Consider the following 16,510-nt stretch of genomic DNA (forward strand, 5'->3'; position numbering starts at 1 on the left):
AGGCACTATTTTCTCTGATTTCATGTATGTTTTATACTGGATTTGTTAGAAAAACCAGTTCATTTACATTTTTTTCGTCCAATTTAGCTTTTTCTTCTTCTTTTTGAATCTCTTTTCAAGACCACTTGATTTTGAAGAAGAGGAGGCAGTCGAGGAAGCCATCAGACGCAGTTTGGAAGAAGAAACTGTCCAGGTTCCACAAGAGTCGAGGTTTTAATTATTTCAGTATTACATTTAATTATTGACAATATTTTCCTTTTTCAGATCTTTGTAACGATGACATCTGCTGTTTTATCTTTTCAAGGTCTATTAAAACGTTGACAACAGAAGAAATAACTGGAATTGTAAAAGCTCACAGTGAAATGGTTGTTACAGAAGGATTTAGGTCAATTATTGTCAGCCGAAGAAATGTGTGGACATCTGCGATCCGACAATTCCGGCGACCAAGATTTGTTGAAAGCACCGATATGCTGTATGTAACCTTTGCCAGTGATGAAAACACCACAGAAGATGCAGAAGATCTTGGAGGTCCCCGTCGAGAATTCTTTCGCTTGCTTGTTAAAGCAATTTTCCAAGAAAGTGGGGCATTTGAGGGTGAATTCTTTTTTATTTTTCATTAGTTAAATGAGAGATTGAAGTTAATAACAGACTGCATAGAAAATTTTCGTTTAATAAAATTAAGTTTGTTTAAAGCTGACATGAACATATTTTATTTGATCTGCAGAGTCCCCCAATGGCTTCATTCCAAGACTAAATGTTTCACATGTCCAAAATCGAGTCTACCGCACTATTGGTCAGATGATGTCTACCATCATTGTCCAAGGTGGAGAATGTCCTGCTCTCCTTTCCTTTGTTGTCTTGGACTACCTGCTGACTGGGCGTATGTTCGACATCCGCGTTTCTCCAGAGGATGTTGCCGATGTGGAACTTAGAGACAGCCTCAAGACAGTATGTATATGAAAGTGGTTAAACTCTGTAATAATTTTATCATTCATTTTCTAACTATTTTTCTACGTAAAGTGTCAGGGAAGGTGTTGGCAATTAAAATACAAATTGACATTTCATAAACACATATTTTCTCCTTCTGACATTTTAAGATTGATCAAGCAACAACTGATGATGATCTGCAATGAGCAATAGAATCCTGTGAGTCATGGAGGTACCAAATTGAAGGTCTTCCAAACCCTGTTACCATGGACAACAAGGATGCATTTGTTAAAAATGCTATAATTTTCCATGTTCTACTACAACGAAAGAGCTGCTACGATCAGTTAGCTGAGGGGTTGGAATGTTATGAGGTAAGTCTAGGCTGACGTTCATTAGTGTATGGTTTGTAGGTAAAAGTTGATCAGAAATGTATAAAAATAACTAGATGTTATGTATTTACAGCTCCTACCACTTCTGAAAGAGAACCTTCCCCTTCGGGTTCTTTTAGAGATGCCCAAGGTTCGCAGTGATCTTACAGCAGATGTGGTTGCTACCCTTCTGAAGCCCAGCTACTCCGTTCTGGGAAGCAACAAACGACCAAAAGAAGAGCTGATGGTGGTTAAGTTCAGAGATTTCCTCAATAGTGTTCAAGGTAAAATAAATAAAGCAGACAAGCCACAATTTGCTCTAATTTGCACTTAGACCTAAAGTCTTATACATTTTTTTTTCTTTTAAATGCTGATTTTCAGTAAGCATTACATTTTAGCTACTGCTGGCATATTTAATTATCATTTTGGAACTTTAAATGTTTCTTTTTAGTATACAAAATTACGAAGGTATGGAATTATATTCAATTCAATAGAAAAACATTTTTTATATGGTTCCAAATAAAGTGAATAATTTGTCTAAAAAATTTCAGGTAAGGGAAAATGTGGAGTTTAAAAAATAAAAATTCATTAGCACATTTACCCGTCATATTGAAAATGTAAACTTTGTAGAAATTTTAGACAACCAGTTTTGCAGTATTAAAAGAACAATTTATTGCACTGAAGAACAAGTGAATCTGAATATTGTTTTTTCTGCTTTTTTTTTTCTAATAAAATCTTACAATGACAGAAAGAGAAGTTGAGGAATGTCTTCATGGCAGAACCCTGACAGAAGCAGAGAAGACCTTTCTCAGAAATTTAAATCCTGGACATATTCTCGCCTTTGTGACTGGAAGTAGCAGAGTTCCAGCAGTTGGATTTCAACCAGGTCCAAAGTTAAGCTTTGTTCATAATGAAAACAAGTACCTTCCAGTCGCTCATACGTGCTCAAATGAGCTTGAAATCTTTGTAAATTCCAAAAATCTAGCTGACAATGATGAGTTTGAATATAACTTCCTAGTAGCGCTTATGAATGGAGCAAATTTTAGTGCAGTTTAAATAAACATGAAAATATATTCCAGGGAAAAGGGTCCAGGTGAGTAAGAAGGGAAAATAAAGTGGAGAAGAGAAGAAATGTAGAAGAATGGATACGTTATTTGTATTAATCCAAAACACCTCAGGGATGTTTTTCTGTTTTTTTTTTACTTCTGTTGTATTAATAAATATAAAAAAATTGTCTTTGTATGGAATTTTGCTATGTTTAAATGTTATTAATAATTTTAGTTAATTCATAAAAGCAGGAAAATGTGCTACTTGTGTCTTTGTTGAGGATCTGTTTCTGCTGTTTGATGAGCAAATTGTATTTAATTAAACAAAAACAGGAAATGTTGAACGGTTTTCTTTTTTCTGTTTCCATGTAAAGCCACTCAAGACAACAGTTAAATGTGAAAAGTTACAAAAGAGGAAAAATGGTAAAATATAGATTTGGATCTGTTTGTTCGGGAAACATATTTATTTATTTTCTATGGGAAGGAATTGGTATTGTCTGTAGAAAAGTATGCATTTTCTGAACACCAGAGAGAGTACACCCATTATTTCATGTTGATCCATTTCAAATAATAGGTTAATTTTTGAAATGTCAATAGATGTTTGTTTAGCAGAGCAACATGGTTGTGTGTTGAAAGTGTTTGCATACGTTGTCTCACATGTAAAGCCTATTGGATGTTCATTCTTTATGGAAAAGGTTTCAATTACAATCTCAAATGATGAAACATTAAACAAACAATTAAACTAGATGTTGTGTCATTGCTTTTAGAGTAGACCAAGTCCTTCTTTTCAGTATTTCCTCTAGTGCCCTGACTTGCTCTTACAATGAACTGCAGTGGTGGACAAAATAGTTGGTACCCCTCAGTTAAAGAAAGAAATTCCACAATGCTCACTGGAATGACTTGAAAAGTTCAAAAGTAAGAATAAATTATATTGTATTGAAATTTAAATCATCAAAATCACCCATTACTTTTGAGTTGTTGATTAACAGATTTATTTAAAAAAACAAACTAATGTTTGGTAAAAAAGTGTGTACCACACTGAACATGGACAACAGAAAGCCAAGGAGAGAATTGTCCCAGGACATTAGAAACAAAATTATAGACAAACATCGTAAAGGTAAAGGCTATAAAACCATCTCTAAGCAGCTTGAAGTTCCTGTGACGACAGTGGCACATACTATTCAGAAGTTTAAGACCCACAGGACAGTAGTCAACCTCCCTGGACGAAGAGAAAGAGGAAAATTGATGACAAATTGAGGAGACGGATAGTTGGAACTGCATCCAAAGAACCTAGAACAACCTCCAAACTCACCTTTAAGGTGAACTCCTAGATCAAGGTACATCAGTGTCAAATCACACCATTCGTGGTTGTTTGAGCCAGAGTGGACTTCATGGGAGACGACCAAGGAGGACACCACTGTTGAAAGGAAATCATGAAAAACCAGACTGGAATTTGCAAAAATGCATGTTGACAAGCCACAAAGCTTCTGGGAAAATGTCCTTTGGACAGATGAGACCAAACTGGAGCTTTTTGGTAAGGCACATCAGCTCTATGTTCGTAGACTCAAAAATGAAGCATACAACGAAAAGAGCACTGTCCCTACTGTGAAACATGGAGGAGGCTCAGTTCTGTTTTGGGGCTGCTTTGCTGCATCTGGCACAGAGTGTCTTGAAGTTGTACAAGGTCAAATGAAATCTCCAGATTATCAAGGCATTCTGGGTAGAAATGTGCTGCCAAGTGTCAGAAAGCTTGGTCTCAGTCGGAGGTCATGGGTCTTCCAACAGGACAATGATCCAAAACACAGCCAAAAACCCCCAAGAATGGCTAAGAGAAAAGCATTGGACTATTCTGAAGTGGCCTTCTATGAGCCCAGATCTAAATCCCATTGAACATCTGTGGAAGAAGCTGAAACATGCCATTTAGAGAAGACACCCGTCAAACCTGAGACAACTGGAGCAGTTTGCTCATGAGGAGTGGGCCAGAATACCTGTGGACAGGTGCAGAAGGCTCATTGACAAATACAGAAACAGTTTAATTGCAGTGATTGCCTCAAAAGGTTGTGCAACAAAATATGAAGTTATGGGTACCATCATTTTTGTCCAGCCCTAATTCATTAGTTTTCTTTTTTTGTTTAATAATTCTGTTAATCAACAACTCAAAAGTAATGGCTGATTTTGATTATTTAATTTTCAATAAATTTTTATTTATTGTTACTTTTGAACGTTTCAAGTCATTTCAGCGAGCATTGTGGACCTTTGTTCTTTAACTAAGGATACCAACAATTTTGTCTACCACTGTATGTTGTTAAAAAATGATACGTCTGTATAAGGAATTTTTGAAAACTCTGCAGGGAAATAAAAGACCAAATATTTGGTGATATTTTTTTAATCACAATATCAGTAAACTTGCATAGATGTCAAAAACATTCAACAGTGCTACCCAGTAGCTAGTTTATTATATATAAATTCTTGCACTTTCTGATACAGTGTTTTTCCTTGGTTTCCATCATTTTCTAGTGGGTTCACGTTTGCAGACAGTTCTTGCAAGTCTTGATCAGTAAGTGGTGTGAAGAGGTAATCTGAGCTTTGTCGTGATTCTGGGCTTCTCTCAGTTACCGAAGCACAAGTTGCAGAATTCGGCATTGGAAAACAAGTGTTTTGAGTGAAAAGCTGAACAGGGGTTTTGTTTCCCTCAGAGGAGATGGAATGACTGTTGAATGCTGCCTGAAATTCCTCAAGTGTGCAGTTGATTCTGGGAATGTATACATAATGGAGGCAAAATAAATCAGTCGGGTTGTCTACATCCAGCATGTTCAGGGATTCTAGCTCATAGAAAATGGGCGCATACACGTTTCGGCAGTTACAGTTCAAATCACGATTAAATCGCTCAACACGTTGATTATGAACAGAGCTCCCTGTCAACACAGAACTTACTCCTTTGTGCACTCTCATGTCCTCCCAAATCAAAACATTTTCCCCTCCATGATCAGTTCTTATGTGCATAGGCCATCCAAACTTGTTCACAGCTTTCCTAAATAGATCCAGGACAGTTGCAGCACGATTGTTGTTAGAACAATGCAGAAAAGTCAAAAATCTGCTGTACCCATCAATTGCAGTATGAATGACTAATTTCCATCTTATGAGCTTATGGTTGCCGTCAATGTGCCATATATAGTTTGGAAAGGGGACAGAGTATGTTCTTCTTTGCACTGCTGATGTTCTCCTAGACTGTGCTCCAGCAAAATCAACCCTTTGCACTGAGTCTCTGAGACGATGTCTTTGAACTATGATGTTCCTGGCACGCAAATGTCCATTGAGCATAACCTCTCCAACATGAGGGTGATTTGATTTTATTGCACGAATTACTTCATCCAGTTCCTGATCGGAAATGTCACTGAATTTTTGGTGTTTTATGCCATACTCTCTCATAAGCTTGTACAACGTTGGTCTTGATATTTCCAAGATTGATGCCGTTTCTGAGAGTGTTGTCCCCAAGAATATTAATCTTTCAATGTCCTCTTTGGAAATTAGGGTTGTTCCAACCTAACACCATAGGTGAAAAAAGGGACAAAAACAGACAAAGTGAATTACTTCTACATATAACAAAATATAATCTGTTCGCCGAACAAATAAAAAAACATATTAAAAGGTACATTTTCACAACAAAATTGATTGTAATTATACTCATTAAAAGTAAATAAGTCATTCAGTTCTTACCAATCTCTGGGATGTGCCAGCCCCTGCAGATGTGGCTGAACTTGTGGATGCTATGGGTGGCGGCAGAGTGTTGACCTGAGGTGGGCGGTGGTAGAAGAAGAACAATAATATGGATGTTTTGTTACTTTTTAAAAATCAGTTAAACACTAAACTATAAAAATAAAAAACAACAGTTGTAAAAAATGTAATCACTGTACTCAATGGAAGAAAACAACTGATGACGGTCTTACCGGTCTGTGTGAAGCGGCAGAACTTGTGGATGGTGATGATGTGTTAACCTGTAGAGTAGGAGCATGGAACAGAGAAAGTTTACATTGAAAATAAGTGATTGTAGCAGATTTTAGCAAATAAGAAAGATCTGTAATGAGAAAGAAGACAAGCAATAAATAAAAAAGACCCCCCTCCCTCCAATTTTCTTTTTTTCCATTTAGAGTTTCAGTGATGTAAAGAGGCATAAAAATACCACAGACATACATAGCAGGCCTACTCAGAGATATCTTTCATCATTATGTGTCAAGGAAGTTACAAAATAGCATTATATTATTACACTGTAATGTCAAAAGATGCCTTGATAACGTTAGCCATTTGTTAGCTAAAAAAAATTAAGACTAGCTTGGAAAGACTAGCTGTTTAGCTAGCTAAGAATCCGTTTCCACATAATAGTATTATAGAACTATTTTATTTTATTTTATTTAACTTTTCCACTTACCAGATTTGCAGCAGCAGGTGTAGGTGCCAGGACACCTTGCAATGCAGCTCGCACTCCTGAAACAACGGCCCTTTCCAATATCCTCAGGTCTCAAAGAGTTTGCCATGATTAAGGTTCAATTTTCGTCTGAACAAGGACCGCTCTATTCGGTGAGGGGCGTGGCCACATTAGCATATTTCCCAAACATTTAAAGTCAACATTTATATTTAACATTTAGGCGGAACATTTAGATTTACATTTACATTTAACATTTACATTTATATTTAACATTTACATTTACATTTAACATTTAACATTTGGATTTACATTTACTTTTAATATTAACATTAACATTTAACATTTACATTTAACATTTATATTTATATTTATATTTAGATTTAACATTTATATTTAGATATAAAATTTGTATTTAACATTTACATTTAGAGTTAACATTTACATTTAATATTTAGATTTAACATTTAGATTTAACATTTAGATATACATTTAAATTTAGCATTTCACATTTAGATTTTCATTTGCATTTAATATTTAGGTTTACATTTAATAATCACATTTAACATTTATACTTCTATTTAGTCTTTGATTTAATATTTATATTTAGATATAACATTTACATTTCACATTTACATTTAAATGTAACATTTAGATATATATTTAACATTTATTTTTAACATTTACATTTATATTTAGATTTATATTTAACATTTACATTTAACATTTAGGTTTACATTTAGATATAACATATACATTTAACATTTATATTTACGTTTGGGATTTAGGTATGTGTTTCGATTTAACATTTACATTTATTATTTACATATACATTAATATTTATTATTTATCATTAATATTTAGTTTTAATTTTAACCTCTAAAAGTACATATCCTCAAGTCACAGATTGTTTTTTTATTGGTGATAAATATAGACAAAATGTGATATAAATGCAGCATAAATGGAAAGAAATGTCTAAATGTGGTAAAAGTGACACAAAATTTTCATGAGGTGAATTTTTACATTCGGCGCCCCATAGAAAACATTTGTAAACCAATAAAAGAACTTTAAAATCAATCCTGAATTGCACAGGGAGCCAATGCAGCGATCTTAAAACTGGTGAAAACTGGTGAAATGACAAGTGATGGAAAGATCAAGATCCTCTAAAGAAAATACAGAGTAACCCTTGTGCTATCCTAGGCATTTTAACATTGGGAGTTGGGTCATCTAGACCAGTGTTTTTCAACCTTTTCTGAGCCACGGCACACTTTAACCTTAAAAAAAATCCCGCGGCACACCAGCATCCAAAAATTAAAAAAAAAAAGGAGAAACTCATACTCTGTATTGATCTACAGCCCCTCCACAAACTCACGTGCATTTTTGAGATAATTGTTGCAGAAAAAGCTGGAAACTGCAGCTGTTTTTTTTCTAAAAGATGCAATAAAAGATAAGTTAGAAGATTTAAAAACAGTTTGATGTGTGTTCGTTGGTTTCAAGACGTTTACAACAGATCTCCGTATGCGCTGTCACTCTCACAACCCAATGCATCATGGGAGATGTAGTGCATAAAACGGCCGGAGATCGGTTTTCGGAGCTTCATTGTTTTGTTCACTTGTTCCACGGTCAGATACCGGATTCTGTGGGAAGCTACACCGCTAAAGACGAGCTTTAGCTGGTATTTTTGTTAGAACTGAGCGACTTTACGAACTAAATCGAGACAAGGAAGTGAAGACTTTAACCACTTCTGATTGGTCAGACTGATGACATGTGATTAAGCCTTCAAGAATGATTGGTGGAGACAGTCAAAGGGACGGGACGTTTCCAAAATACAGCCAAAGGTGCAGCTGAATCGCGGTACCTTATCAAAATGTCTTTATTAAAATAAAATAAACGCAAAGAAAAAGTATTTTATGATCTTTTATATTCCTAACTCCTCAGTGTTTTATCAGGGCCTGTTTGGATGAACAGAGAGCTGAAATCATGGAGATGGTAATTGCTTTTAGATCAGTTAATGAGGGCAATTTCCCAAGGCACACTTGACCATCTCTCACGGCACACTAGTGTGCTGCGGCACACTGGTTGAAAAACACTGATCTAGACCCACTAGACAGTGCTCTGAACCTTTTTCCTTCAATGATTTGTGATCTTCACTGGTGTCCATGGATTACATGAAATCTTTCCACCTTTATCCACCTTTGTCATGGTAGGGAGAGCACGTCAAAGTAAGGGTGGGGTCATCTAAGATAGCACAAGGGTTAAATGTAATGTTTATAACACATATAATTTGTTCAACATATGCAGAAGTACAGGTTGAAACAAATTATCTCTCATGGAACTGAGAAGTGGCTGATGCTCATCTGAAAGAATAGCTCATGCATGGAAAAAAATGTCTGTGTTGGTCATTCTGTATGAAGCTTTTAGTTTTCTGAAGTTGTGAGGTTTTTTTTTTATCCTCACAGTCGTTTACAGGCAAACAAAAAAAAAGTTTTATTAAAAATTACAGTGACTTCATCTATTTCTTTTTCAGTCTTCATGTAAAATACATTAGACAAGCGCCCCTCCATTCAGATTTGCCAAATAGAGAGTTCACAGTAAACTAACTGACAAAAAGACATCCAAACAGGATTTCTGTTACACCGTCTCCATATCCATGTTTAGCAGCTGGTTGTTCTTTAATAAATCTGTATTTGCATTGCAGCCAAGCAAAACTTGCTTTTTTGCAGGGAACAGGCATTTCAAAGAAGTTTATTCAGATGCAGCTCAGCATCCCCCTCTGCTTTCATGTTGTGCTCAGAGTTTTCATTTCTTTCTTATTTTAACAAGTTATGCAAAACAGATCATAGTGGTTCCCTTCTTTACATTACAAGCACCATCTTCTGCTTCCTGCTTGGGATTTAAGTAAGTTAATTGATGTACTGGGATTGGAAGCTGAATCCAGAAAGGTTAGGTGACTGTCTTGCTTGTCTTGTAAAAAGAAGAAGTTGTTTTTTCTTAACGATAGATTTAATTATTATCTGTCTTTTTCCTTGCAATTTTTTAAAGCAACAAGTAAAAACAAAATCCTGTAGATTTTCCTACTTCACATTCTGTTATATTAATTTTTCTAATATTTACATGAATGCAAACCTTTAAAAACTGTTGCTTGAAATTGTTTAATTGATTCGTAGGATGTTGCTGCAGCTGTCTAAACAGCTGTCAAACCAATATATTTTGGAGCATTTGCACTAGTGCATGTGTGTGTGAGGGCAAGTGTGTATGTGTGTCTGTGCAGCCCTGCAACAGACTGGCGACCTGTCCAGGGTGTACCTCACTTTCCCCCTAACAGTAGCTGGGTTGACTCCAGTGACCCCGTGACCCTGCAAGGGATACAGCGCGTTCTGAAGATGGATGCATGGATGGATGGCATTTGCACTGGATAGGTGTCAAAAAAATAGAATACTCCATATGACCAATCGGAGGCGCTAAAACATAAGAAACTGCTTTTTTACTTTAATGCTCCTGAAAACAAAACATTCCATTCTTACAGTTTCACTTGCACATATTTTCCCAGCAATGCTTCTTCTTGCATTTGAGCGAGCTCAAGTGCTCGTGTACTTTACACTTCCTGTCTTGCAGGACTTTGCATGCACGTGGTGGAACAAACTGCCTTCAACAGTATCGGTTTCATCTTTCGATCCACCATGCATCAGAAATGCACGGAAACTACACATGGTTTAGCAGTTGTCTCTGTTGCCAGCTGACTTTTAAACAGTTTGAGGCAGTGGATGTTGGTACTTTTCCTCATCACAAGGCCCTTTTTTTGGAATGAACGTTGATTTCGGCAGCCAGCCGCTCTTAAGGAAACCATGTCACTTTTGACTTTAACTGACTGAGACTGAATGAGGTCATTTTTAAGTATTGCATTACAGTGTCCATTTTGTAACAGCTGCATGCGATGTGTGGGGGACTGCAGAACACCTATTCAAGACACACTGGCGGGTGGTATGCTGTCAGGGACAGGCACGGTCCAACTAGAAGTGGTATGACGGGAGAGTGGGAGGTTAGCGTCAAACCCCTGGAGCCCGCAAATATGCCAATAGGCCATATCCACATGTGGTGTGGTGAAAAATGGACTTAGCACTGTTGCGGTCATGAATGTGAGATTCTGGTCTCTGATTGGGGTGCACTATGAGCAGAACAGGATTTTTATAGGATATCTGCTCAGGCATTTTTGTTATTGCAGGCCAGGGAAGCTTTTTTTTTAATCCCCTACAATAGGAATTCCTTTTTTTTGGCTAAAATTGAATTCTTTTTTTAAACAAAGCCACAGTTCTCACAGTAAAGTGGCCATAAAAACCTGCTGGTGGTAAATTAGAAAACTTGTGTATATAATAGCACTATTGAGGGTTTCATTGTGGAAAAAATTAACGATAACCAAAACATATTTCCAATAGTAAAACTTTATGCTTTTGCGCAGCTGGAAAATGTTGCTCCATGGCAGGTAGTTAGAGTAAAAGAGGGAGAGGCCAGACGCAGCTTTCACTGCAAACTGTAACTCCTGTTGGATGTGTGTTCTTTGGGAAAGGAGGAGGGGGGGTCCTAAAAGCTTAACACTAAGCTTTGTGGCTCACCAAGACATATTAAACCCTATAATGTCTCTTTTGTTTCTGCATCAACTAAAGGTCTTCAGGATGGAGTACAAGTACAACAAACATCATGTGATGGCACACAAAACAAATCATTACAAGCTAATTGCAGCTTGCTGTGGCTCCAGCAAGCTGAGAGCTTATGTTGCTGCAAAAAAAAAAAATTAAACAAAAAGGGGGGAGAGACATCATGCAATAGTTTGGTGGAAATGTCTGCTATCCAAATAAAAAAGATGTTTGTGGTTATGGGAAGATTCTTGTCAAGGAAGCTCAGACATATGATGTCCATTTTTCCAAAGTCATTTGTTCTCTTGCTGCAGCTTAGTTCTCTTCAAACACATCAGTTCATTGTAAAAATAAAATAAAAATAATCATCAAAATAAAGATAAAAAACTTTTTTCATTAATTGCAAAAAAAACATGTATTGTTAATAGCTCATTCAGTATTTACCTACGTATGTATTTTAAAAATTAATTTTTGTGTGATATATTATGAATGCACATAAAAACAAGCTATTTCAGAATCTACTACTTGATTCGCCATTAGTGCAGTTTGTTTATATGAGGTCTAACCAAACTCCACAGGGACTATTTAATAATGAAGTCATGATGTCCATGTCACTCATGTGTGCATCACAGAGTAATTAAAGTGCTCAAGGAGGGAAAACACCTGACTGAATCCACTGTTTTTTTTCACATTCATAGAAAGATCAGAGAGAGTTGTTGTGTCAGTCTGATCCGAGACCATTTGTAAACCATTTAGGTCCTGTTTTGCACTGATCCAAAACCTTGCATAGACAGGGTTAACCCGCATCAATCACTACGCCAAAGCTCCTCTGCAGGCACAAACTACTTTCTTACTTAAGCTATAGGTATTGGTTTTTTTTTGTTTTTTTCCCCAGAGACATGCAGACTAGACCTCCCTTGAAAAAAGTAGATACAATCTCTGGACAAAAGTGAAGCTGGACATTTTTAGACCCATAATATTCTCTTTCACTCATTATCGCTGAGACTTTTAGTTGTGATCATTATTCCATGAGGGTGGGAGAATGCACATTAAGATCTGAACGATGTCCTTCACCCCCAAAAAACATTGCCACGTGCGTTGACTACCTGCTTTGAGTACAAACACTATTTGATTAAATGTGCACACTTCAAACATGTTCAAGAAGACCAAATCTGTCTCTATTTCTCTGTCTGAGGTGGGCACTGCACATTCATAAACACAATTAGCCCTTTAGCACTGACAAAGAGGCACGTTTTATTGTATGATGAGGCCACTCACAGTTAGACAGAAACACTTCAGTGGTCTAGTGCTGCAGCCAGTGGCTGTCTTTTTACGCTCTTCAAGCTGCACTTGGCATGCTGAAAACTGTCCTTTTTGACAGCACTCGTGTTCAATTACAATTTTAAACTGTTTTTACTTTATTTCGCATAAAGGGAATAAAATAAACAGAACACGTATAGACAAGGATGGGCTGCTAGAGGGTGAATTCATTCTTGTAAACATTTCCATTAGCTTACTGTTTTATTTTGATTTATTTTATACACGGCCTCACATTTTTTTTTTGTCTGCTCCCTTTAGGGGAGGCAACACAGCAAATCATCCACCTCAATCTGATGCCAACCACCCTCATGTCCCTCTTGACTACATCCACTAACCTCCCCTCTGGTCTTCTTCTAGGCCTCTTTCCCAGCGTCTGCAATCACAGGATCCTTTTACCAACATAATCCTCCTAACACGTCCAAACCATCTCAACCTGACTTTCCTGCATTTATCTCCAAAACATCTATGAGCTGTTCTTCAGATAAATTTATCCCAGACTCTATCATTGGACCTTCGCTGTCTCTAATGCTTTAAAAAGAGCCTCAACTGAGCCTCAACCTCCTGTCTCTTTCTCAGAACCACTGGTCTTCTGGTCTTCTACACCTTTCCTTTTATTCTTGCTGACACTCTTTTGCAAGAAGCACAGCTGGAACCTTCCTCCACCCATTCCAGCCTGCTTCCACACGCCTCCTTACCTCTTTCCCACACTCTCCTTTTTGTCTGGACTGTTGACCCATAAGTACTAAAAAGTCCTCTGCCTTCTTCCCCTGTCTTCCTGTAAGCATTTAGTTCCATTTGAATTCCTCTCATTTAGACACAAATACTCTGTCTTGCAGCAACTGAACTTCATTCAACAAGACTGGGCACAAAGCAGATCCTTGGTGTAGTCCCACCTTCACCATGAGTACGTCTCCTCCGTTCCTTGGGTATCCTCTCCCTCTCCAAGATCTCCAAGTGGTGTCTGACAGTCCAGTCAGACACCACTGCCACTTTTCCTAAACACTTCCATACCTCAACAGGTATGTTGTCAGGACAATCTGCCTTTCCACTCTTAATCCTCTTCAATACTGTCCTCACTTCATCTTCACTGATCTTTGCTACTTCCTTTTCAACAGAAGTCACCTCTTCCACGGGGTTCTCTCTAACATTTTTCTCCTTCCTTTTTTCCATCAATTTGTGGGACCTGTCAACGCATTTCCATGCCTGTCCTTAGGATGGGAAGGTTGCTGCATGTCCTCCTTGTTCAACCAACAGTTGTCTAATTTTAGGTCAACAGCACCAGTGAAGGGCCATGACTCATACGGTGTGAAAACCAGATTTGCCACATAGGTTTTGGTTTTGGTTTTGTGTCAAATGCTCTTCCTGAAACAACCTGCTGTATTTATCTGGACTTGGGGCAGACACACAAGAACTCTGGATGGTGCCCCAATGTGGTTGCATTATGTGCAAGCTCTCAAATTGCTTACACTGTAATTTGCCTAAATATGTATCTTAATGGTTTTGCATTTTATTCTCTTTTTCTCCGAATAGGTTCCAACACTTTCAATACAACAACAAAAGCAAAAAACAAAACAACAACCTGTAATGTAGTTAGTTTTATAAGCCTTATTTTTTCGAAAGACTTCTTGTTTAAATTTAGGAATAACACGTCAAACTAAGGGTGGGGTCATCTAAGAGAGCACAAGGGTTACTGAAAAACTCTTTAATGTCAAATTTGGCCCATTTCATTTTATTATCTTTTTCATCAGTTTCAGAAAGTGTCTAGAGAAATGATAATGAGCCTTAAAAGAAAGATACACAGGTTTCTCAAATGTCATAGTCACAGTGGGATGACTTCACTTTTAGCGCTCCATCTGGTGCTGCAGCTTTGCCACACACTCTGCCCAGCTGCTTTTGACACGTTCATTGGCGCAGAGTGATGCATCAGTGGCTGTTTTGACCGGACTGTCTGTCACTTACCACATGGATAAAATTTGCCTCCAATTAATTGGACTATAAGACTTGTTAGACATGTAGTTGCTGCCTGCCAGTAAGCCTGCCAGTTTTCTGCAGCTCATGTTACTGGGATTTCTCCTGTAGATCCAAAGTAAATGGACAATCTGTTGTGTTAAGTTTCCGCTTAATGGTTTAATATTCATTAAGAAATAAAATTAACTGGAGATAAAACCATTTAAACTGGTTTCTGTGTTCTTTTTAGCTGAACCAGGCCAGTGCAAAAATGCTAAACGAAAGCAATGCCACACACAGACTGCAGTACAGTGTTGTGTTGATGTCTTGTTTGATACGCACCACATAGTCAAAGCAAAACCTCCTAGATGTCTCTTCTCACCTTTTTCATCTAAAAGCAATTGTTGTGAGGTACCTCAGGGACCAGCTCTTATCTATGCACAAATCCACACACATAATAAGCATAAAGGTTCTCCTGCTTTGAGGAGATGGGTCTGCACGCCAAGAAAAGCTCTTCAAACAATCCGAGTCATGTCTTTAGTTGGTATCTTTGAGATTAATCTTAAATGCTTTTGCTCTGTTAGTTAAAGAAAAAGATCTCATGGTGCAAAATTCTCATCACAGCAATTTTGAAGTTGGATTTTTCTCTTCTGCTGCTAGGGTGTAATTTCATACTGGCACAGACACCCTCTATGTCCAAGAATGCTCCATAAATGTTTGATCTTAGCATGAACGTTGAGCAAGATGCTTATTAAAGCACAAGGTTGGAATTTTTTTCCCATCTGATTTATATCAGGTACAAGACCATGGGATGGGTAATTTGTCTGATGGAAGCATTTTTATTATAGAGTTCTATCTTTTGTGGAAATGATAGGTCTGATTCTCACCAGTTTGTCCTGAAGTTTTTGCTTTCCTTTGACTGCAGCTGATTATTCTGGAATGTTTGTTTAGGCTCATCCTCTGCAAGGGAGCATCACCTGGAGTCTGTGGCAGCGCCCTTAGCCCTTGTGCTATCCTAGGCACTTTAACACTGGGAGTTGGGTCATCTAGACCCACTAGACAGTGTGGTGAACCTTTATACTTCAATAATTTGTAATCTTCACTGGTGTCCATGGATAACATGAAATCCTCTCCACCTTTATCCACCTTTGTGATGGTAGGGAGAACACATCAATGGTCACCTTGACCCCATAGGATAGAACAAGGGTTAAAAGTTTAAAGAGAAAACACATTTTCAAAAATTCAGAAATAAAACAGAGAGGAAAGGTGAATAGCGAGAAGGTAGTTGCTTTTTGTCCAACCAGCTTGACTTTTAAAGTTGAATAACGCATCACGTACAGCCAGTATTTCACTGACCTTCAAGAATAATTGGCAGCATTGCTTTCTTAATAAATTGAATCTTTGTGTCTCCAGCCATCTTAATGCAATGTATATTTGGAATCTTAAAAAGAACAACGAAGGTCTGTCAACAAATACCAAGTCTACTCAAGAATGCTAATGGGTCATAATCATTTCTGCATTTAGACAAATCTGATGAAAAGGACCCTGCACTGCGTGACCTCCGATGCACCGATTTGTTCTTTCCCCAGACTTGGCAGGTCCGACAACAAGAGAACTTTAATAAGAGTGATCTGACATGAGTATAAATACTTTCCGTGGATAATTGACCTTTTTCCTGGACACACAGTCCAACTTCAAAAGGGTATATTCTCTAGGCTCTGAAGGCCACTGATTAAACACATTTTAGAAGTATTTCCCTTCCATTTCCAGGACAGATCTGACTCAGGGATCTGAGATGTGTTTCATTAAGTTGTAATATGAAATTTTGTCCCACGTGGGTGTGTTCCCAGT

The 16,510-nt window shown here is 37.4% G+C and overlaps 1 protein-coding gene and 2 long non-coding RNA genes across 3 annotated transcripts; 2 read left to right on the forward strand and 1 right to left on the reverse strand.

The window, feature by feature from the left end:
• Positions 1-5: 5 nt before the first annotated feature.
• On the forward strand, positions 6-1,135 carry LOC105354199. The gene is made up of 4 exons (XR_002873395.1): positions 6-210; positions 305-594; positions 725-948; positions 1,098-1,135. It is a non-coding gene; the product is annotated as an uncharacterized LOC105354199 (long non-coding RNA).
• Positions 1,131-3,066, forward strand: LOC111947531. The gene is made up of 3 exons (XR_002873393.1): positions 1,131-1,298; positions 1,390-1,579; positions 2,044-3,066. It is a non-coding gene; the product is annotated as an uncharacterized LOC111947531 (long non-coding RNA).
• Positions 3,067-4,711: 1,645 nt separating this feature from the next.
• LOC110017508 lies at positions 4,712-6,875 on the reverse strand. The gene is made up of 4 exons (XM_023955656.1): positions 6,768-6,875; positions 6,289-6,336; positions 6,059-6,133; positions 4,712-5,884 (listed from the first exon to the last, which is right to left on the reverse strand). The coding sequence occupies exon 4, from the start codon at positions 5,768-5,770 to the stop codon at positions 4,778-4,780; it is 993 nt and encodes a 330-aa protein (XP_023811424.1). The 5' UTR covers positions 5,771-5,884; positions 6,059-6,133; positions 6,289-6,336; positions 6,768-6,875; the 3' UTR covers positions 4,712-4,777.
• Positions 6,876-16,510: the final 9,635 nt, after the last annotated feature.

This window comes from Oryzias latipes, chromosome 6 (genome assembly GCF_002234675.1).
Source record: "Oryzias latipes chromosome 6, ASM223467v1".
Classification (NCBI taxonomy): Eukaryota; Metazoa; Chordata; class Actinopteri; order Beloniformes; family Adrianichthyidae; genus Oryzias; species Oryzias latipes.